This window comes from Solea solea, chromosome 6, assembly GCF_958295425.1.
Source record: "Solea solea chromosome 6, fSolSol10.1, whole genome shotgun sequence".
Lineage (NCBI taxonomy): Eukaryota > Metazoa > Chordata > Actinopteri > Pleuronectiformes > Soleidae > Solea > Solea solea.
The window spans coordinates 14,999,985-15,026,293 of NC_081139.1; the positions used below are offsets into that span (position 1 = coordinate 14,999,985).

The following is a 26,309-nucleotide window of genomic DNA, read 5'->3' on the forward strand; positions in this document are numbered from 1 at the left end:
TAAAGATAAAATTCCAAATATATATACACACTTCTGCAAGTAGACATCTTTTATCCAGCAAGAAACAAACATCATTTGCACATTAATCAAATTTACATTTATCAATGTGAGAGAAAAATAATGTTAATTTTAAACACCACCATATCAGATCAAAACCAAAGTGGACTATTTTATGTCTCCCAACAAGCCTGCATACAGTATGACGTATTACACATGAAATTATAAATATAAGTATTATAATGGTGGTAATCATGTTTCGCTAAGTTTATATGTAACATAATTAGTGAGTGATGAGCAAATGCACAGATCAGAATTTCACTTATTCACTTTATTCTTCTTTTTTTTTTCTTGTCAAAAATCTGTCAACTTACATTATCCACAGAGCAAATGAGCTGTGGACAGTCAGAGATTCAGGCCTCGGGCCAGTAGCCTGGAGCGGACACGTGTTCTTATTAAGCTGTCACAGACTTTTAGTGTTATGTGAACATTAAAGTTCAAGAAATTTTACAGCAAGCCTTAGATCTTTCAGTATCAGGGATAAAACCATGTAGTGACGTTAATTTATATATGAGATTATGAAAAATCTAAGCCAGTATTCAGCTGTACAGTTAATGAATATGTAATGTTCAGTTCTGATGATACTTCAATATCACATCCAATCATGTGTGACTCAAGGCTGTACATATTATTCACTATAATCTTTTTAAAAAAGTTCAGCTCAAATACAGTCAGCTTTTGCATTGTTGCATTTTACTTTTCTGCAAACCATGGAAAATGTTGCATTTTGTATGCAGTAAAATGTTTGAAAGTTACATGTTGGCAAATTCTCAGCAGGAAGTGGAGGCTTTAGTGGTGGCAGGGTAGCGTTATGAGGACGTAAATGCGTGCGTTTAAATGGTAAACTTTCAACACTAGTGTTTTTTCATGGAGAGGAAGTTTACGCTGTGAGGAAAAACATGGAGCTTTCTGTTCCCTAAACCTAACCACATTAATAACCAGGAAATGGTGATCATCACCTTCATTTCCCCATTTCAGCCAAAAAAAGAAACATACAAGAGGTTAAAACACTATCATGTTATGTAGACATACAGTATCAATACAGTAAGAAACATACTTTTGGTTCAGTAACATGAGCTTTGCTGTGGACACAGTGATATCGAAATATTCTTGTACAGTGTATCATGTAAATGAAATCAAGCAGCTGAAGCAGCACAATGTAAGAATTGCTGTTGTCTACACTCGGTGTCTCACTGCAGGTATTACAACAAAAGAAACAAATATGAATATAATAGCTATCACCTAGTGATTTATCATCACTAGGTTTTTCTCTAGATGTTGTTCTTGTGATTTGGCCTTAGTTATATTACAAAAATGATTTACATATAGCTCATGCAAATGTGTATTAATATTATTACATGTGAGTATGAGAGCGAGCGAGAGAGACAACTGTAGAGTAAGAGGGGAGTCTGAGAGAAATGGAGGACATGCTGTCATCCACAAATTATCAACATTCCACACTTCACATAGAAAGAGAGACTGCAGGAGGGAAAGCATGAGTGTGGGGGGGTGTGAGAGAGAGAGAGAGAGAGAGTGAGAGAGAGAGAGCATGATGGGCAAACAGAGAATGAGAGGGTCGAGAAGGAGAGATACCCAGAGAGTGAGGATCCAAATCGTCAGTCATGTGGTTGTCGGTGCGTGCACTGCTGCACGACTGATTTTTATTTCACAAGGGGTCGCATCATTTAACAGTTTCTCTCATTTTGCTTTTTTATCTTCTTTTTTTTCCACTTTCAATTCTTCAGTGAAGCATGTCAGATGCTCTCCCGCTGTTTTTTCCCCCCCCTTTCCTCTGGATCTCTTCTTTTGTAGTGGATTCATCATCATCATTAACATCACCATGTCTGGGATCTGGGACATTAATTGGGAGGACTGCGTGTCAGAGGAGATCATGTTACATGGTAAAACAGAGGTGAAGTGCTGACAGCAGACAGTTCTGCTCATCCCTTCTATATTTGGCTGCTGTATTCGGCACGGTGAGCTCGGCTGTTGGCTGTGCTGTGCCTTTAAACACTGAGAGTAGAGGAAGAGAGCAGAGGCTTTCCCCATCAGGTGAATCACAGTTCGCCACTGAATTGATTTAGCTTTAAAGACAGAAGGGAGGGGATGGAGGCATTTACATGTGAGACTCATCCTAAACGGAGCAGGATCTAGACCCAGTGGTTGATGCATCTTTTGTTTGTTTTTTTATATAAATATAACTTATCCATTTTAAGGAAGGAGGAGAACAAGAGAAGAGGGGAAACCTTGTTGACACTGTTGAGCAGGGAGGGGGGGAAAAGGGGAGGGGGATCCAGGGGTGGAAGACAAAAATGCTGCCTTCTCAAGAAGCCGCCAAAATCTACCATGATAACTACATGCGCAACTCCAGGACCATCGGTGTCCTTTGGGCCATATTCACCATTTGCTTGGCCATCATCAATGTAGTGGTCTTCATCCAGCCATACTGGATTGGTGACAGTGTCAACTCTCCCCAGGCTGGCTACTTTGGCTTGTTTCACTACTGTGTGGGCAACGTGAAGTCCAACAGGGAGATCTCCTGCCAGGGCAGCTTCTCCGATTTCAGCTCTATCCCATCTGGAGCCTTCAAGGCAGCCTCTTTCTTCGTGTTGATGTCCATGGTTCTTATCCTCAGCTGCATAGGCTGCTTCGCTCTCTTCTTCTTCTGCAACACCGCCATGGTCTACAAGACGTGTGCATGGACACAGTTTCTATGTGGTAAGTGTGGAAGATGCTTTGACGTGTTATTGTAGGGGTACACTTTTTGACACAGAGCAATACACTTTTCCCTGTAAGAGAAGTCACCATCATCTTCATCCTCTGCAGGCATGTACACACTGACACTGAAAGTATGGCCCAGGCCTCACATTACACGACGCAGACGTTTGTAGAGAAGGACAACAGCTTCCCTAATGCCCAGTTTTCTTAGTGCTGATGAGTATTGCATGTTTCAGCACGTGAGCAACAGTCAGGAGACACTTTCCACTTTACTCTGTGATAAGCAACCCCAGCCAATCAGAGACCAGGACACGGTGAAAGCAGCAGAAACCCAAACAAGAAAAGAAAAGACCACTTGAGAGAGAAGAAAGGGGGGAAAAATAGAGGGAGAAAGAGAATAAAAACATGGAAAATATTCCAGGCAGCTCTGCTACATCAAAAGTTCAGTTATCAACATCATTCCCAATCTCATTGTGGAATGTTTTCTCACAACATTCCCAGTCACAAGAGAGCAAGTGTGAAAGTCGTGTTGTGTGAACACAGCTTGTATATATTATTGGCTGTAATATAGTTGCATAAAACCTGCTTTATAATTAAAGTTATAGGGTTGGTAAGTCTGGGAAAGCCAGAAGGCTACATCCATCCATTCATTTTCTGCTGCTTTATCCATGATACATTTTTATTTACTCACTCATTCATTGTCTTCCTGGATCAGGTCAAACCTATGGTCAAAAAAATAGTGTCCAGTTAACCTCTGCGTTAACCTCTGTTTTTATTTTGCATGTTTTCATCAAACTGAGAGAATCACCAGTCACCTAAGGGTCACCGGTCATTATTCCACTGTGTTACTCGTCATTTTACCACCAGTAGCAGGCCTTGACGCCTTATTCTTCCACATTGTGATGCTGCCTGTTCTTTGTCATTAGGCAGTTTATAAAAATGCATGGCATTGTATGGAAATATGATCCTGAATTACCCCCAGGAGTTTTGCATCAAAGATCACAGTTTCTATTTTGGTTGCCAGATCTTCGTAGCAGATTAGCCTACATTAGGCACGGTCTACGTATCCACATGAAGTGCACGTATTCATCTGTGCGAAAACCAGAGCAAATAATTACATTAGAAGGTGCGAGGGATGTATTATAAAAAAAAAAAATTTCCTTCTGTGTCAGATGGAAACTGAGGCTTTTTTTCTTTTTAATCAAATCAAACTTTAAATCTATCCTTTATAATGCTCACTTTTATCCAATTTGAGGTTTGCTTTAAAGCTCCATTCTATTTATTGAAATAAGTAAATGATATACTCAGTTATGACAAATGAGTGTGTGTGTGTGTATGTGTTACTTCAGGACCTTTTCTGGCATAAACACTGACTTTGTCAGGACCAGTAGTCTCATGGAAACCAAAATATAGTCCTAATGAGGTATCACCTCATTTTTGAGGAACTGCTTAAGTTTAGGGAATCACTTAAGATGTGAGTCATAGTTAGGTTAAGGTTAGGGTTAGGCATTAACTGCTTAGGGTTAAGGTTTTGGATAACGCCCTGTTTAAGCTGTCCAAATAAGTGTAAGACAGTACAGTGTGTGTGTGTGAGTGTGTGTATGCGACTGGAGGGTGGAGAGCTCGACCTACTCTGCTGCTCTCAGACAGGATGCAGATGATAGTTTAATCCACGCTGGGACTTCCCTGACCAGTGGACTTTGCATCAGAGGTCTGTCACGTGTCAGTTCAGCCTGACAGACGCTCGTCCAGTCAGAAACACCACAGGGATCGCTGCTCTACATCACACAGAGTGGAGGTTAGTTGAAATGTGCTGAAGTCAAACCACATTTCATCAGGAAACTCTGATTCCAACTGAAGGAGCGATGAGCCGACTGCTTCTTTAAGATCTTTGATGTATATCATAAATGTAATTTGGGCCGTTAAGAGATTTAGTGGTAGCTATTAAAAATGTGATCTTCCAGTTACAGGGAATCAGTGAAAAGATGTAGGAACGTTTCATTCATTTGTGTTATCATTTACACTCACAGGCCACTTTAATAAGTACATCTGTAAAGTGTCAGAAGTGGCAGCCTGCCTTGTCTTCTGCTGCTGAAGGCTTCACATGTTTTCCGCCATCTATAAGTTCACGCATTAACTATCATGAAATTATTGTGGATATAATATCTTCATACTATATTGTGTAGAAAAAAAATCACCAATTCAAGATCAATAAATCATTTTCTACGATATTTACTATGAAACTAAAGCGCTTCATGCCATATACTGGGTATACATACAGGCACTGAATATGTTTCTTTCTAACTACCTTCCTTAATCAGCCCTCATTTCTTGTTTTTTGACTTTGTTATGTTTTCCTTCATTTCCCAAGGAATCATTGTGGTGGTTCTGGGAATATCTTCTGTCTTCCGGTGCTGGCAAACAATGTTCACAGGATCTACGATCTCAGCAACACACACTCTCTATGCTCTTTGTTGTTCTGTCCACAGTGCACGGGTTAGAGAGCGAGTAATGAGGGAGGGAAAATAAAGGAACACTGATGCCCAAAGGCTTTAGTTAGCTGTGTCTAATTAACAAACATGACAACAAATAAAAATAGAAAATACAATTCTTTAGGGTCTTGTTCTCATAGTTTCTCATGTCTCTCTATTTTTATCTTTGCAAAATCTTGCCTGGTTATTAATGACTTGTTTGGCAGTGACCATGGAATAGTAATCACACTGAAGCACAACCAAGAGCTGCATGAGCAGAGGAGAAAACAGGGGTTTCTGGACAGGCTGAAACTAAGTTATAGTGAAATTATCATGGACCTTTTTACAAAAAAAAAAAAGATTCAACTCATCTTTTATCATTTTTTCCTCCACATGAGGGTCACAGGGGTCGCTAGTGCCAATCCCAGCTGACCAAGGGTGAAAGGCGGGGTATCTCTATACCTTGGACAGGTATAGAGACAAACAACCATCCATTCTCACACTCACACCTAGGGTCAATTTAGAGTGTCCAATTTTTATACCACAGATCAAATCACAAACTCAGTACCTATCCTAAAAATTGCAATTAGATATTTCTCCATATTATTCAGTCCTATAAAGCTCTGCTCCTTGTGCTTTGTGAGTATACACATATCAATCATTTACCTGATCAAAATATGACCAAATATGAGATGAAATGAAACACAACTTTTATATAGTGTAAATTTGTCATAATTTACGACTCATATTTACTCCCTCAAAAATCATAAACTACTCACCGGTGTTGAGCTAAACTGATGGAGCAGCCTAGAAAAACTGATATGATGCAGAGTGAAATGTTGCTCTAATGAGCCCCTCACTATTTTTGGAAGTGACCTCAGACATTTGCGATACTGACAGTTAATTCTAATCTTGCCTTTGCTTTGGGGCAGATGATGATACAAGAGCGCGTCGCTCCGTCTGTTTGCAGTCTTACACACAGGTCACTGGAGCCACTGAATCCAAACATTACATAAAGGCAGTCTGCAAGTCACTCTGGAACACTCACGACCCCAAGAGCATTTTTGTATTCTCTGACACCGCAGCGTGTTCCGTCTCAGCCCCCAAGAAAATAACAAGGGATTGAAAATCTATCTGAAGTTTGAGAAATAGCAAATAGCAAGGACAATCTGGTTCAGCCCTGAGTGGACGTCAGGAATATTAAGGGATTCCACAGAGGAGGTTCGTGCTGAGCAGTGAGAGGAAACAGTATCAGTGAGCCATGATATCACTCACTGGTTTGTAAACTTCAAGTCCTGCAGTTTGTCCAGTATCATATGGGTTTATGTCACACCAGAAGGGACCATATTTGGATGAGTGGGTGGAGCCTGGGAAGACGTTAGGAGTGGAATTCATATCTTTACTTCCAGAATTAGTGGGTATGACATTCTTGTTGTTACAGAGAAAAACGGGAGCTAAAAAGCCTGATGTTGCCGTTCTACAGGAGGAACGCCTGGCTCCAGACAGTAGCTGTGGTAAATAAATAAAGCAGTGAGGGACCCATCTGGTCGAGTCAGCCTGGCCTCAGCTGGACCTACTACACCAAGAAACCACTCAGGCCTCATGGAGACAAAAATAGCCTGACACAATGTGTGTGTGTGATTAACTCACACATTTGGGATTTTAGTTTTTTTACTTTTGACCTTTAAAAAAAAAACTATTAAACCGCTAAATGTACATTTTATTTTAACTACAGGTGTAATGTACAGATGCAAAAGTAGAGGAGTGTAGATGTTTCTACTTAAAAGGAAAAGGAAATATAAATTATAACAGGAGGGACCTTTCTTTTGTGTGTGTGTGTGTGTGTGTGATGAAGCAGCCTAATGGGCTGGAGCTCGGCCGACTCTGCTGCTCTTAGACAGCATGCAGATGATAGTTTAATCAGCTCTGTGGTGCAGCTCCATGCTGGGAATTCCCTGACCACTGGACTTTGCATCGGAGGTCTGTCATGTGCCAGTTTGTCCAGTCAGAAACACCACTTTGGCCCCCAAAGACTTCTAAACCAGAGGAAGTGAACACATTGTGGGAAAGTGAGGACAACACAATTTGGCTGGCACTCTTGTTCTGTCTATGTGTCCTTACTAAGAAACCTGCACCCTTTATTGATAAAAGTACATTATGATTGTAAAATTATTCAAATTTCATTATTTTAAATTTTAATTAGACAACTGCTGCGACTCAGGCTGCAAGGATTATTTGTTTAATCAATTAAATGTGAATATTTTCTGGTTCTTTTGCTCCATGTAACAAAAATAGCATTAAAACGGAATCTCTGGGGTTTGTGGACAAAAACAAGACATTTGACAACATTGTTATTTCCAGGTTTGATAAACACCGATCATCACATTTTCTACATTTTATGGACCAAACACGCATGCGATTAATCAAGAAATTAATCGACAGGTTCATCGATCATGAAACTAATAGAGTACATTCTCTTCATGAAGTAAAGCTTTAAAAGTACAGTAACCAGCCACATGTGTCTGGGTCTCACTGCTCTGTAACGACTGTGACACTGAATTAAACAGTCGTTGAACTCACTGCTGCCATCCACTCCTCCTTCTCGTCTCCATCTGTCTGTCCAGCTGTTTGTCTGGTGCTCGGCTGTGTGATCTTCCCGAATGGCTGGGATGCAGAAGTGATTCGGGACATGTGTGGAGAGGACACAGGCAGATACTCTCTGGGCGACTGCTCGGTGCGCTGGGCGTACATCCTCGCCATCATCGGCATCCTGGATGCCCTCATCCTCTCCTTCCTGGCCTTTGTGCTGGGGAACCGCCAGAGTGACGTCCTGCAGGAGGAGCTGAAGGCTGACAGCAGAGGTGAGGAGTGGTCAATTAAGTCATTCACACATTTAGTCAAAACCACTAAAGATGTCATGCGACTCGTGTACACCACATTATTCCTGCAGAATTCTGACATCTGTAACGTTTTGATACAGGAGCCACAACACGAATAAAATTAATCATTTTCATTTTGTCTTTTTCACAGACCTCTCTAGATCGAGGGTAAGTCAAGTGTCGCTCTTTGTGTTGAGGCTTGATTGTGTGACTGTGGACACATCGTGCAATTTGTATGTGAGAACAAACTCTGGCCTCAAAACCATGAGTGTCAGTGTTTAGGGCAACTATTCCCAAATTTATAGCCATATAATAGCCATATACAGTATATTATTGAGAACTGGACTTGCCTGATGTCAGACAACTGCGTTAATCACAGGACGTGTGGCATGTATGCGTTATTTCCACTGGATGAATGATAGGGAACAAATGTGAAATTACAAAAATATAGATGCCCTGTGGACGTATGGACAGAGGAGAACAGCTCTCATTCAAAATTGCTGTATATTTTCCATATTGCAGAAAGTTTTTTATGACACTTTGACAAAACTTACAACAGTGATTTCTGCTCAGACCTTGTGAGTCACACTGTGCTCCTAAAGCTACTGCGAGTGTCTCCCATGTAATTACATCTTACAATCGCCTTGACAGTTATGTTTTGCTGCATCATCCAGCTGATAGATGTTCTGTTTGTCATGAATATGGAGTTTGTCTCATCCACTTCTCCACTCTTGTGACTCTTTTCTGCCCATTTCTCGTCCAGATTGAAACCCAGAACCCCATGAAGGCACGATGTGCAATCCAGCGCTACAACTGAGAATCAAACTTCCTCTCCTCCTCTTCCGACATCCTCCCTCTCTCCCTCGCTCCTCTTTTCTGCTCAGGTTTAAACCCTTCGATCGGCGATTGGAGACCTGACAATGGAGGAGAAATTCATCCTGAAGATCAGTCTGTGTGTGTGGGGGGGACTTTTCAGCTTTAACAGTAACATAAATGTTAGGAAAAGGTCAGAGATGCTTCTCTTCACATAAAACAACACAATTTTATACAGTGACTCTCTTTTCCAGCTTTTAAAAGTGTTTTTCAATGAGATGTTTCTATGGAAACAGGGTACAAAGAGACACTTTATTCCTGGCACTTTCTGTTGTTTTTTTTTTCTAGCCTCCAATTGTCCTTTCTGTGGTTTTAAAACTACACCGATCAGAGGCAGAACAAATAGGAACTTTCTGTCCCCACAAACAGTTCATACTTCCTGGAAAACACTGTCCTACATGTATTAGATGTTGCCCTGCTCCAGCACACCTGATTCAAATGCTCAGCTGATTAGTGAGCTCTAACGAGCCATTCATTTGAACCAGGTGTGTTGGAGCATGTAGGACAGTGGTCCCCCAGACCCAGGGTTGGGAAACACTCCAGGTTTTAAACTCCATTTTTCCTGATTATGCTCATGACTTCAGAGGACATTGCATTAACTTACATTTATTTCCTGGAGACTTAATCTGACTTTAGCCATAATTGCTACTGGCCTAATCTTAATCCTGACTATAACCTTAACCTAACTCTAACTTCAGCCTAACCTTATAAAATGTATTCATTCGTGTTATGGGGACTTGCTTTTTGTCCCCATAACATTAGTAATACCTGGACCACACACAAACACAAACACCTACCATGCACTGTGCTGCCTCTCTGCTTCTTCTGATGACAACAAACTGCTCTTTTAAAGTCCATAAATCTGAATTTGCGGAACACAAAGTTAAAACAAAAAAAGTGTCACAGCAGGAGACAAAGAGAATTTTGTTAATGAAAAAGCTTTTTTTTTGTTTGTTTTTGGAACGTGACACTGTGAGTTGGTGGGATAACTCGAACACACAGTGACCTGTGACCTTCTTCAGTCATGGTTTGTCTCTCTCGTTACACCATGTAGCTCTAGTTTCACATTTATTTGTCATTGCCCTGCTCTTCATGTAATGTAATGTTTTCTCATTATGGGATGCTGTGATGTTTGTCACATAGAGAGTCCAAACACTCTGTTATCATCACTATTGGTGTTGTTTTACACGAGATAATTAATAAACAGGTGAATTATTCATATTTTTCCCTTTTCAGCTTTGTTCTTCCTCCAGTCTACCGTGTTTGACGTCCATCATATGTGAACCAATGTTAATGGTAAAGTTAAAATTACTTTATACCACTGGTTCTCAAACTTTTTATACCACCTGAGAAAATATTGAGCTCTTGAAGTAACACCATTATCACCAACGTTAAAATACAGTGGTGTAAATAGGTCGAGCAAAGTCAGCTACAAACTTTTCACAGGAAGCAGGTTTATTCCCAATAAGATAATTTGCTCTCTCATCATCCTCCTCTTCCTCACATATACTTCACACACTGGTATAGTGAAATTAGATTAAGATGGAGCCAGAGATAAGGTAACATTAGTTATTATTTAATGTATTATTATGTAGTTTTCTCTTCTACACACTGCGGTTAAAATCCCTCAGCTCCACAATGATCACATACCCTATACAGTAGAACAGTATTTATGATTTTCCTCCAAATACCACCAGAGGAAGCTCATGTACCACAGCTTGAGAACCATGGCTGTATATCACTAAAATGTTATTGGTGTGGCAGCCTTCACCTCTACTCAGCCCATACCAGCCTCTCATCACGTCATGTTATGTGTTGGTACCAAGTCAGTCCTCCCTCATTAAAAGGATCTCCCATATATATACACTATATGGACAAAAGTATTCACACGCCTGACCATTACACCAACAGGGATTGTAAAGACGTATTCAAATACATACACACAATGTTCCTTAAGATTTTATGTGTGTCTCTATGGGAATTTGTGTCCATTCATTCTGTTGAGCACTCATGAGGTCAGGCACTGACGTTGGAAGCACAACATTGTCCAAAATATCTTGGTGTGCTCAAGTGCTAAGATTGTCCTTCATTTGAAATAAACAGGAAAATGAAGGTGTGGACACATACCTTTGTGCATATAGTGTATACATATGATAACAGACCTGACTGAGGGAGCATTTGTGTGTATACAGAGCAGCAGTGCCCCCATCTGTCTTGACATGAAACAGACCACGTCCTGTGTGCAGCACAGGACTATACTGAGAAACATGTGGAGCAGATCACCACTGTACAAACTCATTTGACAGCAGTAATCAGATAGAGGGAGCCTTCTGTCTTGTTACTGCTCATATAGAGGATGTGGAGAAAACCACTTTGCCCTCTCCTCAAACTCTGCCCCTAAAATACTGGAAGATGTTTGGTTGCATCTCTTTCAGGTCCGACATGAATACAATTCTGTTAATGGAGCCAAGAGGAGGCGCAGTCCTTTCTCTCATCACTTGTTTATTCTTATTTTTAAGATTATTGTGGAATTATTGATTGGCAAACATCTATGAAAATATGTTGCCTACGCCAGCTTTAATACCTGAACGTGGCTCCACACAAGTATTTAACCACTCATTGTTTGAGCACTGACATGTTACAGTGTCTTCTTAATATGTTCTGGTTAACAGCAAAAAAAAAAAAAAAGTCATGAAGTGTGTCCTCACGTTGTCTTCACAAACTGTTCGTCTGATTTCTACAACACTGAAGGCACACTGCAGTGTTCTCCTAAAAACACGAAAGATCTACCGGCTTGAGATGCAGCGGTGCGCAAAGTGTAAGGGCGACTGCCTCAAATGACACGGTCACAATGGTAGTTTGCAAAATACATTACCATCATGATTATTTTATTATCAAAAGGCATTACATCTGTTTCTTCTTAAATCTTTTGGAGGGGAACAATTGAAATAGTTACTACTATGATCTGTGGTAAAAAATAAAAACAAAACCAACAGAAGGATCTTTACATAAACAAAAAGAGAGAGAGAGAATGCAGCGTCTGCATTTAGAAGGAACCCAGGAAAATACCCAATGATTGGCTTCCAACCATCTGACAGAGTTGGTCACTCAGACCCTAAAAACAAATATCATGCGATAAATTCAGTGTACTACATTTTCTCCATACAAGTCTATATCACATTTCTTTCTATACAAGTAAACACAATCATACATATTGTCCTAGTATGTCTTAGAGTGTCTCTCTTTCATTTTAAGGTGCTGGTTAATTTTGGGTCACAATGTTTTTTATTTTAATCTGTCAAACATTCATGTAACATGAGTACCCTTCTGTGTGTTGGTGGTGATGGCATCCCATCCCCCCACTCCACATCCGCTTCTAAAACAGTCTCAGAGGAGAGCACGACTCCTGCCGTCAACTCGGTGGGTCTGTGAGGAGAACCGTTGCTTTAATGAGAGTCAGTGTGAGAGTCAGCGTTACGAGGAAAATAAAAAAATACAGCATTCTGTGGGAAAGGGAGGCAGCTCTCACAGAACATAGCAGCTTTTTTTTCAGTTAGGGTTTTTAATAATAATAATGGAATCTCTCCCGCAGATTCCTTTGCCCAGTTTTCCTCAGTGTCACAAGGAATGCAACGGATTGGTCTGAAAACAAAACATGCACTGTATGTATTTGTCTTTTAACATTTGATTATTCATCAATTGTTTCACTTCCTGCATTCCATCACTGTAACATACGATCAGTATGAATATAGAGAAAATAAAACCGACTTGAGCTGATGTGACACGATGAATGCAGCCATACGTGGGGAACGTAACTGGGTTTCAAATTTATTGAAAAAAAAAACAAACAAAAAAAACAAAAAGAAAAACAAGAATGCAGCACCATGAATCATAAGACCGGTATGTCTCAAGTACAATATCAGAAGTCTACAGTGGAGTAGTCCTAGAGTGAAATCAAAACGGTCCAGTGAGGATGAGAACAGAAGAAAACCAACAACAAAAAAAAGAAAACCAACAACGGAACAGTGGAACAGACAGAACCGTGAGGAAAAAAGGGCTGTTTTCATGTTTAGTGAGAGATCATGGAAGATGGTAATGTATGGAATGACCCTATAAAAGGAAACGTCCTCCTCCCCAGCTCTCTAATGTAGCTCTATAACGGATGATTAACACATTATCTCAGTTTGCATCATTTCCCCCCCCTTTTCCAAATCAAACACTTATTTACTGCGGCACAGACTCATATATTTTTATATATATGCATCTCCAGCATTTCGCCAACCTGGCTGCCATGACGACAGTTACAGCTTTTAGAACTTTGTACAGACATCTGTGTGGAAGTTAGAGAGCCTGTTTGCACAGTCCGGCACATCAGGGAACACTGGGGACAATTTCAAGTTACATGTGATTTCTTTTTTTTTTTCTTTTTTGTATTTGTCATCTAAATCACCTTTTCCACTGATTCCAACATGACGTCCAAAGTCAATGATTAGCTTTGTGCAGAATGTGGCCATTTTGTTTTTTTCTTCTTCTGAAAATAAAGAAAGAAAAGACAGAAAACAAGGAAAGGAGAAATCCGTAAGGAAGTCCTTGCTCCTCTTAGGTCTATACATTTACCCACTTCAAACTCCCTGGGCCCTATTTCACCAGAGCTTTAGGCGTTTGAGGTGGTAACGCAACTTCATACACACTCACATACACGCACGCACGCACGCACGCACACACACACACACACAAATAAGGTCCTAAAAGCTTCCTGACTGTGTCCTTACTCCAGGTCCTTGGAGGGGGGAGTGCTGGAACTGGCCGAGACTCGTCCCTCGCTGTGGGTAGTGTGTCTGTCCAGAGGCTGACAGCAGTCTGGAGCTGGCCTGCAGCGCTGCCTGGCTCGGGCTGCCCGACTTCAGGCCACGAGACACCTGTTGCTGACTACCCCTGGAAGCCAGGGTGCCCGAGTCTATTTTAGTCTGCCCATGGGCCCTGGATCCTGGGGCGGGAGCCCCCGACAGGCCACTGCTGTTCAAAAGGCTCGCTTTTAAATGGCTGCTGCCGTAGCTGTGGCTTCTGTCCACGTTACTGCTGCCACTCTGCTGGTGTAGAGACCCTGCTGCTGGCGGCCTGGAGTCTGTCGATGAGGTGGGGGTGGGTGAGTGGCTGGGGTAGGAGGATGGAGGGTGGTCCTGGGACAGTCCAGGGTGGGAGGAGTGGCGTGTGTAGAAGCTCTGGCCTGATGAGGGACTGTAGGAACCCCGGAATGGAGAGGTGGAGGTCTGCTGACGGAGCGACGGGCTGTCCGTCTGCAGGTGACTTTCTGATGACTGAACACACACAGACACGCACTCTCATGACATGTTCTCATGACAAAAAATATGGTTCCCATAGTTACAAAATGCTGCTGTCATACTATGGGACAAACCTCTATAATACCTGTGCATATTGAAGTGCCGTTTAACACTGAATTAGATCTGTTTTTTTTCATTTAAAGCTAATGATTTGGTTGCTACTTTATTTATTGATGGCTATCAGTTTGTGAAGAGTATTTCCACAGATAAGATAAGGTGTAGAAGGCAGGGTTCCTATAGAAATGACTTCATCACATGGTCATTAAATACTATTACTTTTTGATGGCAGCTCTGTTTGGAGCCCCTCCTATCAAAGGGAAGAACACACTTCATTTACAACAGATGAACTGAGGCATTCTCCTCAGACTCTGACATTCTCTGTCCATATTAGCACGTGTTATATTGTGTTTGTTGTCCAACTCTTGTGCTTGCATGTTTGGGCCTGAAAGAAAATGTTGATTCACAGTAGTGAGTAATAACAGCTGCATGTTTCATCTACCAGCAAATATGATATATAGGTTTTTGACAAAGATCAAACTCATTGTAGCATTTGTGTATTTGTAACAAATGTAAAAATGCAAACTGCATCCATATGAGTTAAATGTATAATTGGCCAGGCATCATGGGTACCATATATATTCTAAATGCACACAATGTATTCAAAATACATTGTTCCAAATAATGACTTGACCACAAACAACATTTTCAGCATGAATACTGGTAGTTGGAGGACAACAGTGTGAACAGAATACCTGGTGAGAGTACAGAGAGGGACTGTATCTGTGTGGACTCTTCATGGGAGAAGCCATGGACGCTGCCTGCATCTCATATCGATCTGTATCTGAAAACACAGACAAGTGGATGAACTATGTTTACTTGAGTCAATCGTTGTTTTTTAAAGCTTAGTTTCCCTGGTGTTTCAATTATCTCCATACCATATTCATTCTCTGTAGATCCGTCTCCCCTCTTGTAAACCCGCTCCATCTTGATGCTTCGCAGCACTCGCTCGAGAACACCCTGACCTTCCCTCAGACGTTCAACAGTCGTGGGAACCATCCTTGGGAAAAAAATTACAGATGATCCAAAGGTTATCTGCTGCTCAGCTCTGATAAGGAAGTAATCAGAAATATGGTGTGACTACAGCCTGTATATAACATTGAGGTGGCCTTCTTGTTTGAAAAGGGAGCCTACTTGTAACTTTATAAATTACATCAGCAAATATTTTACGATAGGTGAATAAAAAATAGTAGACAACTAATAATTATTTTCCAAACAATCAGACCAATTAATTGATTATCAAAATAGTTATTGATAAAGTAGTCCGTTTAAAGTAATCAATTGATCTTTGCAGTCCTAACCAACATTGCACATGACATCACATTACATGAGAGTTGAATTGCAAATCTCAAGAGTTCAGGAGTCAGGAGTTTGTTTTGCAACCGGAAGCCTACGTCCTCTTTCTATACACCATGTATGGGTGCATTAAAACCCTGTCACTCTCAGGCTTCTCACCAGTCACTGTTGCTGTCCTGGCGTCGGTGCTGTGCTGGCGGGCCATGGTGGTCCGGAGGACTGACCTCCTCTATCTGTGAGATAGGGTTGGTGTGTGCTGAGGAGGAGTAGGACCTGTGTGGTGATACCGGGGGCTGTATCTGCTGATGGGAATGAGCATGATGGGAATGAGCATGATGATGTTGAGGAGGAGTAGGATGATGATGATGATGATGTTGATGTTGTTGTTGTTGTTGTTGATGATGGGAATCCTGGATGTAGTGAGAGGCAGGCCGTGAAGGGGTGGCACCCAGGGAGGAGGTGCTGACAGCGGGCTCATGGTCGCGACCACTGCTCTGTTTCCGTTTACGGTACTCCAGCAAAGACACCTGAAGCAGCAGAGGGAGGAGAGGAGCTGATAAATAACCGACACACAATCTGATACGACCTCACGTCATTCACACTGATGCTGGTCCGCTGACTGAGTCACATCATTCACAGAAAAACTGCACTGAGTGATGGGCAGACCGCATGCACCACACCAGAGAGGACTCACCTGGAAAAAGGATTTAACACATAAAGAAAAAAAGAAAAGACCTTAATCACCATGGAAATAACCTTTGACATAAAAAATTATATTGAATGCACTTCGGTTTGGTTCCATTCCATGAACATACTTGACTCAAAAAATAAATAAATAAATAAATAAATAAATAAATAAACAAACAAACAAACAAAAGTGTACATCACTGGATGTGGTCTGAATGCACTGTTAGTAACATACAGCATTGAAAGCTTTGACAAGAAAGCAGGCAACTTTGAATGCACCACGCCATGATGCAACCACGCTGAAACAACAAAACACTCATGTCACAAACACAGAAACACACCTCCACTCTTGAACAATGAGCGTGAGAGCACTCGTCCCAGTTTAATGTTGTCATGATACAGGAAAGACTTGTAGGAGTGGGGTGGGAAAAGGGGAGTAAATGAAGGAGGCAGCGGAGCAGGATGATGACAACACACTCGGATCGTGATATGGATGAATCCTGTCATTTTACCAGTAGCTATGTTTACAAGTGCAACATTTCTACAATTCCGAAAAGATCTGTTCCGATTGGAATTTACAATTCTGTCGTTTACAGGGACGCAAAAATGAAATGCTCCAATTGTGGTGCGTGCACACTAATCTTCCTCCACTTCTGCATCTGTGACTTTCGTGTCTATTTGTCATGCTGTTTTGGAATTGAAAGAAAGCAGTAAAATGCAAATATGCCACATTTATATGGATCAGACACCAAAGCAGGAAGTCATGACTGGATTGACCATTTATATGAAAACCGACCAGCCCTCTCGTTCGGATCGGAATTTTCAGATTGGCATGTTTTTTTATTCCGATCAGTCTTTTATTCTGATTACTTGTGTCCATGTAAACATAGCTAGTGTAAGATCACAGGGCAGACTGTAGGCAGTAAGTTCCTAACTTGGTATTTTGCGCTCGTCACATTATAGAGCTTGCCTCTTGTTATCACATTTATACCATCCAAACACACACAGCCATATTTCAATAGTTTCAGTTGTACATGTATCCATGACTGGGAAACACTGGGTTGCATACTATTTGTAAGACAGTTGACAGGTTTGTAAAGTACTGATACTTGCTTGATATATCAGCTCATTAACCACCTGTCTGATCCTGTGACTGCTTGTGTTACCAGCTCATGTCTTCAGTGATGTAGTCACTACTAGAAGATCTTAGACATCACTATTTAGTTCATTTTTTGTCTGTTTACTCAAGATGGTATTTAATGGCTCAATTCTGACCCTATCTACAATCATGAGTCAATTCCAATCTGCCTGGGATTTAGCTTTTTCCATTTAAATTACTGTGAATCTAGAAACCAGTAATGATTCTTGTTTTTGTTTTATTTTCCAGTCGGAGAATAGGGTCCATGGAACACTACAACAGATTGTGTTTTGGACGTGTTCTCGGTGACCGGCGGATTTCAACAACTGCTCAGTCAGAACTGAGGAATTACGTCACCTGAGCTGCTGCTCATGGTGCCTTGTAATATAGCCTGTTTTCTTTTGGTACCAGACTGGTAAGATTAGCCTTTTTCACAGTAGAGCTGGATGAAACAATTAAGTGCCATGGATGAAGATGAAGCACATGTGGGCTTTGTCTTGTCATGAACTAGCACCCTCTTGTGTTGAAGTCAATGAATGAACCTTTTACGCCACTTGAATGGATTTGACTGAGATGACATAATAAATCAAAACCTCCTGATCAAAACTATAAAGTCAGAATTCAATGTAGGGTTGGAGGAGGGGAGGGTGGGTTGTTGTATGCAGATGCAAGAAACAATATTTACATGCACACTTCTAGAGATGTAGTTGTAGGGAGAATATTCACCATATTTTGTACTGGCTTGTATTCACTTCTTACAGCTATAGCCTGGTAATCTGGCTTCCCTGTCAGCAGACTAATGGTATGCTGGTTGGCCCTCTGCCTTGGAAGAAAAGTGGAAGAGAGACTTGGCAGAAAGTGTCAACTAACAGCGAGGGGGAGGAGGGGGACTGTGGGAGAGGGGAGGGGGAGGGAAGGTCAAAGCTACAGAGTGGAAATCATTTCAGATAAACACACAAAATGCTTATAGACTTTTTTTTTTTTTTTAAATGCCTGCTGCTTTTGTATTTGTCCACCAGTCAATGGGCAAACAATGAGCAAGGGGAAAAGCACATCATGGTGTTTGGCTTGTCACATATCACACTCAATTCATTCGCACTTAAGAAGAAAAGATCTAACTCTTTTGAGATTTACCAAAAAATGTCCTCATTAAAACTATATTCACAATCTTATCAATAGAATTTAGAGAACTTGCCTTCCTCTTTTGCGGTGGGTTGCTGGTGTGAGGAGGTGTGCCACTGTCTGGGTAGCTCCCCACATAATGAGGTTCACCGTAGGGTGACATGGAGCCAGGGCCAAGATCTCCCATCAGCCCCTGGCCACTTATGGAACTGTGGAAGGACTCCGCAGGGGAAAAGCCTCCCTCTGACAGGGATTGACGGCAGTCGGTAGTCACAGGGTTCGCCAAGTTTGCATTGAGTGGTGAACAGGTGTATATGAGGTTGAACTCTGTCCTAAAGCCCTGCTCCCTGTTTGGGGGGTTTAGGTCTGAGGAAGGACAGGACACTGGGTTTAAGGAGCTGGTCCCCATAGCTGATGGACCCTGGAAATCTGGACCTGAGAGGCATCCAGGAAGGGACAAGTCATCTGAGGTCATGGCCACAGGACTCTCCAAGCTGGAGGGGAGCGACAGGTCTGGGAACTGAGGCCTTGGGACTTCAAAGTCTGTCTGAAGACATGGCTGTAGGTAGAGAGGGACACATAAATGGAAAGACAGAATTTATTAAACAAATGAATAACCACTTAGTAATTTGCAGCATTTGACAGATGAGATGAGAACATACCTCAGGTGAGATAGACTCTGGCCGGTGGACAGGAGATGCCTCGGGGGAAGATATGTTCTAAAGAAAAAAGGAGATGTCAGAATATATTGATTTTACAGGACAGGCTACACAGGTATATGAACAACAAACAGTGCCCCATATTATTCTGAAAAATAAACACCCCTACCCCTGCCTAAAATCCCAAGGGGGTTCATGTTAAACACATCCTAACACCTATGAAAGTTGTCGGTCTGCATTTGTCACTTTTGTCATTTGGCTTCTCATGTGTAAATGTGTTACAAATCCTTAAGTTGATACTGGTCTGTTCCTAATTCTACTCTTACTGGATCAGCTGTAACAAGCCAAATTTTCCCCTGGGAATTGACTATTCCAAACTCTAATTTGAGTGTCACGTTCGACTGAGTAAATGGATAACACTGGATTTAGACATCCCAAGTGTAGATGTGTGATCTAAGGACTGACATACAAGAGGATAAAACAGTTTTTATTACCGTTATTTGACTGTTGTGGTTATGCACTTACTTCAAATTGCAATGGTGTGTTGCATCGACTTGCAGGCAGCGAGGGCATGGGCGAGTAGCCCAGGCCATTGGGCAGCAAGGAGCCACAGTGGGTGTGCAGCAGTGGGTGGAGTCCGTCCTCGGGGAGTGGAGGTGTGATGGGTGACAGGGGACGAAGCAGGCTTTCTGGGGGTGCTGGTGTCATGTCTGCCATATACTTGGAGCGCCGCTTTTTAAATGGAGCACCGACTTCTGTGATTTTAAAAACAAAAATTTCTATTTTCTTGTCACAATGGAAGACCCACTTGTTTTTTTCCCCACATTTTCAGAAAACAGAGCAGAAACAAATCACCTAGGTGGAGTTCAAGTGTGTACGTACCAGTAGACAGGGGATTGGGGGTGGATCTGCTACTGGTACTTTGCTGGGAGGAGGTGGACTCAGTGCCGTCTTCCATACTGGCTGAACAACTTTCATCCTCCACTTGCTTTATCCATCTCTGCATCAAAACAAAAGTTATGTCTGGTTAAAAAGTAAATCTGGCATTTTTGATTAGAAAAAATTACTTAGTTTTACTGCATTTTTTCCCCAACAAATTTGAGGTAGAGCATATTTACAGCAAGACCAGCGTATTTGGAAAGTCTTAACAGCGAATCAGATATTTGAATAAATGAAATGCACAGACTGACTTGTAGCAACACTCAATAAAGAGTCACTTGCCTTTTTGTAGCAGCCGTAAGTGCCGTCCATTTGGAGTGGGCGGGGCCTGCGTCTCTCTGGGTTGAAGGGGGAGCCAAAGCGGACGTAGTGTCTGGGTGCGGTGCAAATGAGCGACGAGTGGGAGAGACCTGGCAGCATGTTGAGGGTGGTGGCCAGCACCGTAGGGTCAGTGGTTATCCGCAGCGGGCGCTCAACAAGCACCTCATGCTGAACCCTTTCCCCTCCAGGAATCTTGTCATTCAGCCACTCTGTCACAAGGTACTAAGGACACACAATAACAATCATGATGACCATTGAAAAAGCCAAAATCCAACAAATAATTTATACTGAGTATACTGTCCACTAACCTTCTTGGTTTTGGGGTAGCGCAAGTTGCCTCTATTTAGGCCGTTTAGACCATGGCCATCTCCATCCAAGGGATGACCTCCTAGACCACTCTCTCCATGGCCGTGTTCAGCACCATATGGACCTTGAGGTCCCTCCTCATCCAGTGCAGCCCCCTGTTCAGCTGATGACGGCGTTGCTGCCAGTGCTGCAGCCGCAGCGGCTGCCGCTGCCTGCTGGGCAAGGGCTTGCCGCTGCCGCCGAGCTCGCTGTGACGAGCTTGACCGGTAGCGAGACATCCGACTTTTAGGACGAGGCTTGGTGGGTCGTGCAGGTTTAGGGGGAGCGACGGGGGTAGTAGGATGGGTTAATGATGTCTTTTCTTCAATAGATGGCGTCTCCTGTTAAAAAAAAAAAAAACATAAAAGTGAGGCAACACAAAACCATTAAACTGAATTTAACAAATTAAACTTATTTTCTCTCACTGACCATGACGTAGGTGGTGCGGCGTGTGCTGACCCCAACTCCTGTGCTGTGGGGTATAGGGGTGTTTGCTGTGGGGTTTCCTGCCCCATCCTCTGTTTCCTCACCCTCCTCTTTTAACTCTGCTCCTCCCACTCTCCTCCGCCTCCTTTCCAGGCTGTTAAATGTCTACATGAACAGTCAAAATCACACAAGTTCAACTACAGTGTCAAGAACAATCTGAAATGTTAGCTTGTGAATAAGTGATCTAGTATGGGAAAAGTTAAAATGGCATACTCTTTTACTGGAGATGGTAACCCCATTTTCATCGACCTCTCCTTCTTCACCCTCTTCTGCATTCACCTCATCCAGAAGTCTCTCCTAATTGCACATGCACATAGGGAAAAACAGCTTATCCCACAGTGAATATCAGCAATATTAGGCAACCAAATGTATCTTTATTTACAACAAGCCCAGTTTTTAGAATACTGTCCCTTTTTGATGACACATTTCTATTTAATAGTTTATTTTAAAATGATCCATCTAGTACCCTTGGTATTATATTAGTGCATTTAGTGCCGTGCAGTTGACACACACACACACCTCTGCGTCACTTGTTCCCTGCAGTTCTTTGGCATCCTGGTTGTCGTCAAGGGTCTGGTTGCTATCGCTGGCCAGGCTGCCCTCCATTTCCCTCCGCCGAGCTTTTCTCCGTCGCGTCTCGGCACCAACCAGAGGAGAGGGAGGCAGCAGTGAGGGGGGACTCAGGAAGCTCTCCCTGGGGCTCAGGTTGTGCTTCTGCACCGGGCAGTTCTGGTTGCCCTTATGGCACGCACAGTCCACTTTGTAATTACTGGTGGTTTGTTACCAAGAGAGGAGGAGATTAGACTGGAGAAACTGCCAGAGGGTGGAACAGCAACCAGGGAGTTTTCAGGTAATATAAAGGCTACATCCACACTACTCTAAATTCTGCAGAGGGGAAAAATCTGCTTGTTTGTCTAAATGGTCATGTGATATATGTCTGATGTGTTAGAATAGATGCAGATTACCAATGCAGACCTGAAAAAAGCCTGTCTGGGTGCAGATGTTTTTGTTTTGGATGTTTTTTTGGAAAACGCTGTTTTCAAATTAAAACTTAGTAGAATGGATGTAGCCCAAAGATTCACACCTTCACTAGAGCCTCTTTCTAAAATTAGGAGTTACACACAGGATTTTTTTAACCCGCGTGAAGCCACTAAAAAAGGTGATAACCACCATTACCAGCGGTTGTTATCCTTTTGGTGTTTTTTTCCACCTCTGCCTCGTGTGTCTTGCCTGTGCATAAATTGTGACATCACAAAACAAAACAATTCAGGGGAAGAAAAAAACACCACAGTGGCCCTCAGTGATAATGTTGCAGTGGTTATTATTTTCCTCTTTTACTTCTGCCTCTCTTTCAATCAGTTATTTATATGATATGACTGATGAAAAAAAAACAATATTGAGGGCAGAAGTAAAGACTGTTACAAAGATGAATCAAGATGAACGCAGGTCATAGCAACACATGACATGCTGAAATGGTGCATCTCTGGTAAAAATAGAGCAGACAAAGAAAATAATTAACTTGTTCATATGGGTCCTATGTTCCCCACTGATGCCAAACAGAGATGGAGCCAATAAATTCCCACATGCACAGGAGAGTAGTTCGACCTGGGAGTGAATTCCGATTACACACATTCCCACTGGTGAAAAACTTAATTAAACCTAGGATTAAATGGGTGTTTTGACCAGTGGGAATGGGGTACAACATATTACGTGCTTTATTTATGTTATCTACTTAAGGTTTATAAACAGAACTTGGACCATTAACTCTTGACCTTTTGTCACTTTTATGGTGAAAGGACTTGACTTATGTTGTTTGTAGAGGCTGATTTAAAGTGGTAACAGAAAACTTAAGCGGCGTGAGTTGAGGATTAGTACTGACCAGCTATTAAACTCATAGTCAAATCCAATGGTGACCTCAGAGTCCTTTGTGATTTGAGTGACAGCGTAGATGCACAAATGGATCATTCCCTCAGAAATCATATGTCGAACCTGTGGAAGGCAACACATGGGAAATTTAGAAGAGACCACCCGGACATTAATCTATTAAACTAAAATGAATCCATTAATGACATGTACTCAAATTTAAGGAAAGCTTATTGGCTGACCTCGGCGTTAGGTGTACAGGACCTCCTGATGAAGCGTGCATCATTTCCAAAGGTCCGCGCATCAACGCACATCTCTACATCGTTGAATTTTGAATAAAACAGCACAAAAGGGTAGGGTCTGAAAAAAGATTTGAAGACAATTGTATGAATAACGGTTCACCAAAATACCTTTGAGGAAACTGTAGAATTTGAGACTGTATCCACTTGTCTGCCATTTTATAACCCACAGCTCATATGACATCTTACTTTTTAAAGAAGTGTCCATTGACTTCAAACTGTTGTTTGAGCATGACCTTTCCCCGATATTCAATGATAAGAGTGTCTGGTTCCAGGGTCTTGGCTGCTCGGAGGATCTTCCTGTGTTTCTGCACCCGCGTTACCCGCCCCAACTGGAGCTACGAGACAATTACAAATCACACACTTGCATCAGCAAAAAAAATCTTTAAACTATGATAGCATTAAAACAGAATATTACTTTGACTGGTCTGATTACACTATATGCAAGTTATTTAGATATAATTGGTCAAGGAAATTATTGTTTGTTTTTGGTGTTAGCATGGGCTTCATTTGGGAAATCATAGCACACCATTTTTCAATGCACTGTGCCATATAAAGGACAGAATATTGTGTGGTCAACAGATTTGTAAATTTGTATCGGGACTTGGACTAACCTGCATCTGTGAACCTAGCACTGTGTGGTTGCAGGCCAGCTCCGTGCGGTTGATGGTGTCCATGGCATCGACTGAGGTGTGGATCTGTGCAGTGGAGGGAGGCATTGTGGTGCCGCTCTCAGTCTTTGAGGCAGTGGTGCTGGCAGCACGATGAAGCTGCAGCAGTGTCTGGACATCAGCACTGTACTGGTTGGCCAGAGCCTCCTCATACTGGTCTGTCCACTGGCGGATCTTGCTCTCCCATCCCTCTGCAGTGTTCTCATCCAGCACATTTGCCTCTGTTGTTGAGTTCTAGGCGTAAGAAAAGACAGAGAGGATTAAGAGTTGTTCTTTAAAGAAAAGGCAGTGGAATTGGCAGAAAACTGTTGTGGTTCTGTAAGTTGTCAATGGAAAGTTGTTTTCATGGAAGTTAATACTTGTGCGGAAATCATTTACACATCACTAAGAGGGGAAATCAAAAGCATGTTTACTTTGGTTAACTGCCACTGAGTTAACTGGTAACTCCTCTATAGAAAGTGGCTACGTTTTGCTAGATTTATCATCTAGCAAATATTATCATATTTGGCAACAGGGCCTGTAGATGTATTAATGCAATGCAAAATAATCTATTTGTCTGTTTGTGTCAATTCACTGTGTAAGAGAAACAGCCAATGGTGAAACATTTGGCCAATATAGTTCTTGATGTTATTTAGCACTATGTAATGTACACATAAATGCAACTCTTATGACTCTAATTTTACCTTCATCCTCATAGACTTCCTGGAACCCTCTCTAAAAGCCTGAAATAAGGAAAAAATTAACTTATTTCACAATGCCACATTCAGCAGTTATAATTCTATAGTCACAATCAGCTATTCTCTCATCAACGTCATATTTAGGCCTCTATCCAACAGCTCTGCTTACCTTGACCTTTTTGTTTTTCGATGTTCCACGGGCCTTCTCTGTGCTCTTCTTCCTCTTTTTGGATTTGCTCCTTTTGACCCTGTTGACAGTGAGTTTGATGCTGGTGGGCGTATGCTGGGTGGCGGTATAGGAGATGGTGGAGGGTGACACCTCTTCATCACCACTTTCTGTGGCACTGCTTTCTCCAGCTACCAAGAAAACACACAAAAATGGGAAAAAGACTGTCAGCAGTGTGCTTCATAATTCATACATGCAAAGTTCTCTATCAGGGCTTGAATGAACAAACATAAGGATATATACCTGAGACATTTTCTGTCTTCCTGTGTTGGCCATCAGCTCCTTTCCTACGGTCCAGTCCTCTGCAATTAAAAAAACCATACATTTAAAACACCTGGCCACAAGTCAAGTGTATATATAGTGTTGTTGACACTTTCTTGGATATATGCTGTAGGTCAGCATGAATCACTTTCAGCTACTTCCTGGGTGAGGGAATGCTGGAACAGACTTACCTGCAGTTGTCACACTTGATGAGTAGGCCATCTAGCGTCAAGTTGCAGTGACACCAGGGGGGCATGGCTCCGTCCTCCTCGGAGGAGCTGTCGCTGTCTGCTGAGTTATCCTCCGTAGGTTCGTGATAGTGGGAGCCGAGCACCATGCCGTTGAGATCCATGCGGGGGATGATGGTTTGGGATAGCGGGGAAGCGGGTGGGGTGGGGGGAGGGGGTGCGCCATAGTTGTGATCCTGACAACACACAACGGAAGACTGTTGCATCTTCAAACAACGGGTGTTCAGGCAAAAAGGGAAACGGAAAATGGAGACGAATGAAAATGGGGGCAAAAAAACAGGTATGTGAAACAGTACAGCTGTTAATAACAGAAGTAGTCTGGTTACAGAAGACTAATAGCAGGATAGACATTCATGATTTAAAAACACTAGAACAATCCTTAGTTTTACTCATACAGTTATACTTGATAGAATTAAAACATAAAAAGATTAGAAAAAGGAAATGACTGAAAAGATATGACCGAGTTATTATTTTAGCTTTTACAATATTCATTGCTTACTCAACTTAGTCAACTTTCTTTGATTAATCAAGAATAACAATTCACTATGAGCACGGTCACTTCCTGGTGTTTTTTATAAGCTAGCCCGAGTATTTCTGGTGAGCTGTCAGCCAAAGATGCAAAGATGTTTTACAGTCGGTGTCGGTGCACAGAGGGATGCAGCGTTGCTCTGCTT

General features: G+C 42.0%; 2 protein-coding genes across 5 annotated transcripts in view; one reads left to right on the forward strand and one right to left on the reverse strand.

Moving 5' to 3' along the window:
• Nucleotides 1–2,302: 2,302 nt before the first annotated feature.
• Nucleotides 2,303–8,990, forward strand: lhfpl4a (LHFPL tetraspan subfamily member 4a). Its single transcript, XM_058632029.1, has 4 exons — nt 2,303–2,775; nt 7,871–8,107; nt 8,277–8,293; nt 8,889–8,990. Exons 1-4 carry the CDS (start codon nt 2,370–2,372, stop codon nt 8,940–8,942), a joined length of 714 nt encoding a protein of 237 aa, XP_058488012.1. The 5' UTR covers nt 2,303–2,369; the 3' UTR covers nt 8,943–8,990.
• A 3,820-nt stretch (nt 8,991–12,810) lies between these two features.
• setd5 (SET domain containing 5) overlaps nt 12,811–26,309 on the reverse strand; it is a 28,876-nt gene continuing 15,377 nt past the window's right edge. Inside the window, exons 4-25 of one of the 4 annotated variants that reach the window (XM_058630906.1) lie at nt 25,579–25,841; nt 25,370–25,428; nt 25,076–25,257; nt 24,907–24,945; nt 24,167–24,457; nt 23,742–23,890; nt 23,496–23,613; nt 23,270–23,379; nt 21,910–22,159; nt 21,604–21,687; nt 21,334–21,495; nt 20,868–21,245; nt 20,521–20,781; nt 20,182–20,299; nt 19,825–20,054; nt 19,303–19,359; nt 18,714–19,199; nt 18,245–18,337; nt 15,853–16,220; nt 15,276–15,397; nt 15,093–15,181; nt 12,811–14,316 (exon numbers count right to left, since the gene is read on the reverse strand). In XM_058630906.1, coding sequence (XP_058486889.1) covers nt 13,744–14,316; nt 15,093–15,181; nt 15,276–15,397; nt 15,853–16,220; nt 18,245–18,337; nt 18,714–19,199; nt 19,303–19,359; nt 19,825–20,054; nt 20,182–20,299; nt 20,521–20,781; nt 20,868–21,245; nt 21,334–21,495; nt 21,604–21,687; nt 21,910–22,159; nt 23,270–23,379; nt 23,496–23,613; nt 23,742–23,890; nt 24,167–24,457; nt 24,907–24,945; nt 25,076–25,257; nt 25,370–25,428; nt 25,579–25,841 — 4,482 coding nt within the window. In that variant the 3' untranslated portion in view covers nt 12,811–13,743. Of the gene's footprint in view, nt 14,317–15,092; nt 15,182–15,275; nt 15,398–15,852; nt 16,221–18,244; nt 18,338–18,713; nt 19,200–19,302; nt 19,360–19,824; nt 20,055–20,181; nt 20,300–20,520; nt 20,782–20,867; nt 21,246–21,333; nt 21,496–21,603; nt 21,688–21,909; nt 22,160–23,269; nt 23,380–23,495; nt 23,614–23,741; nt 23,891–24,166; nt 24,458–24,906; nt 24,946–25,069; nt 25,258–25,369; nt 25,429–25,578; nt 25,842–26,309 lie in introns of all 4 variants that reach the window. The other 3 variants (XM_058630908.1, XM_058630905.1, XM_058630909.1) reach the window with 3 other exon arrangements.

Bases quoted from the DNA above. Each gene is read 5' to 3' on its own strand.
- lhfpl4a (XM_058632029.1), top strand. From the start codon at position 2,370: ATGCTGCCTTCTCAAGAAGCCGCCAAAATCTACCATGATAACTACATG. The intron at 2,776-7,870 runs GTAAGTGTGGAA...CTGTCTGTCCAG, and splicing joins ATGGACACAGTTTCTATGTG to CTGTTTGTCTGGTGCTCGGC.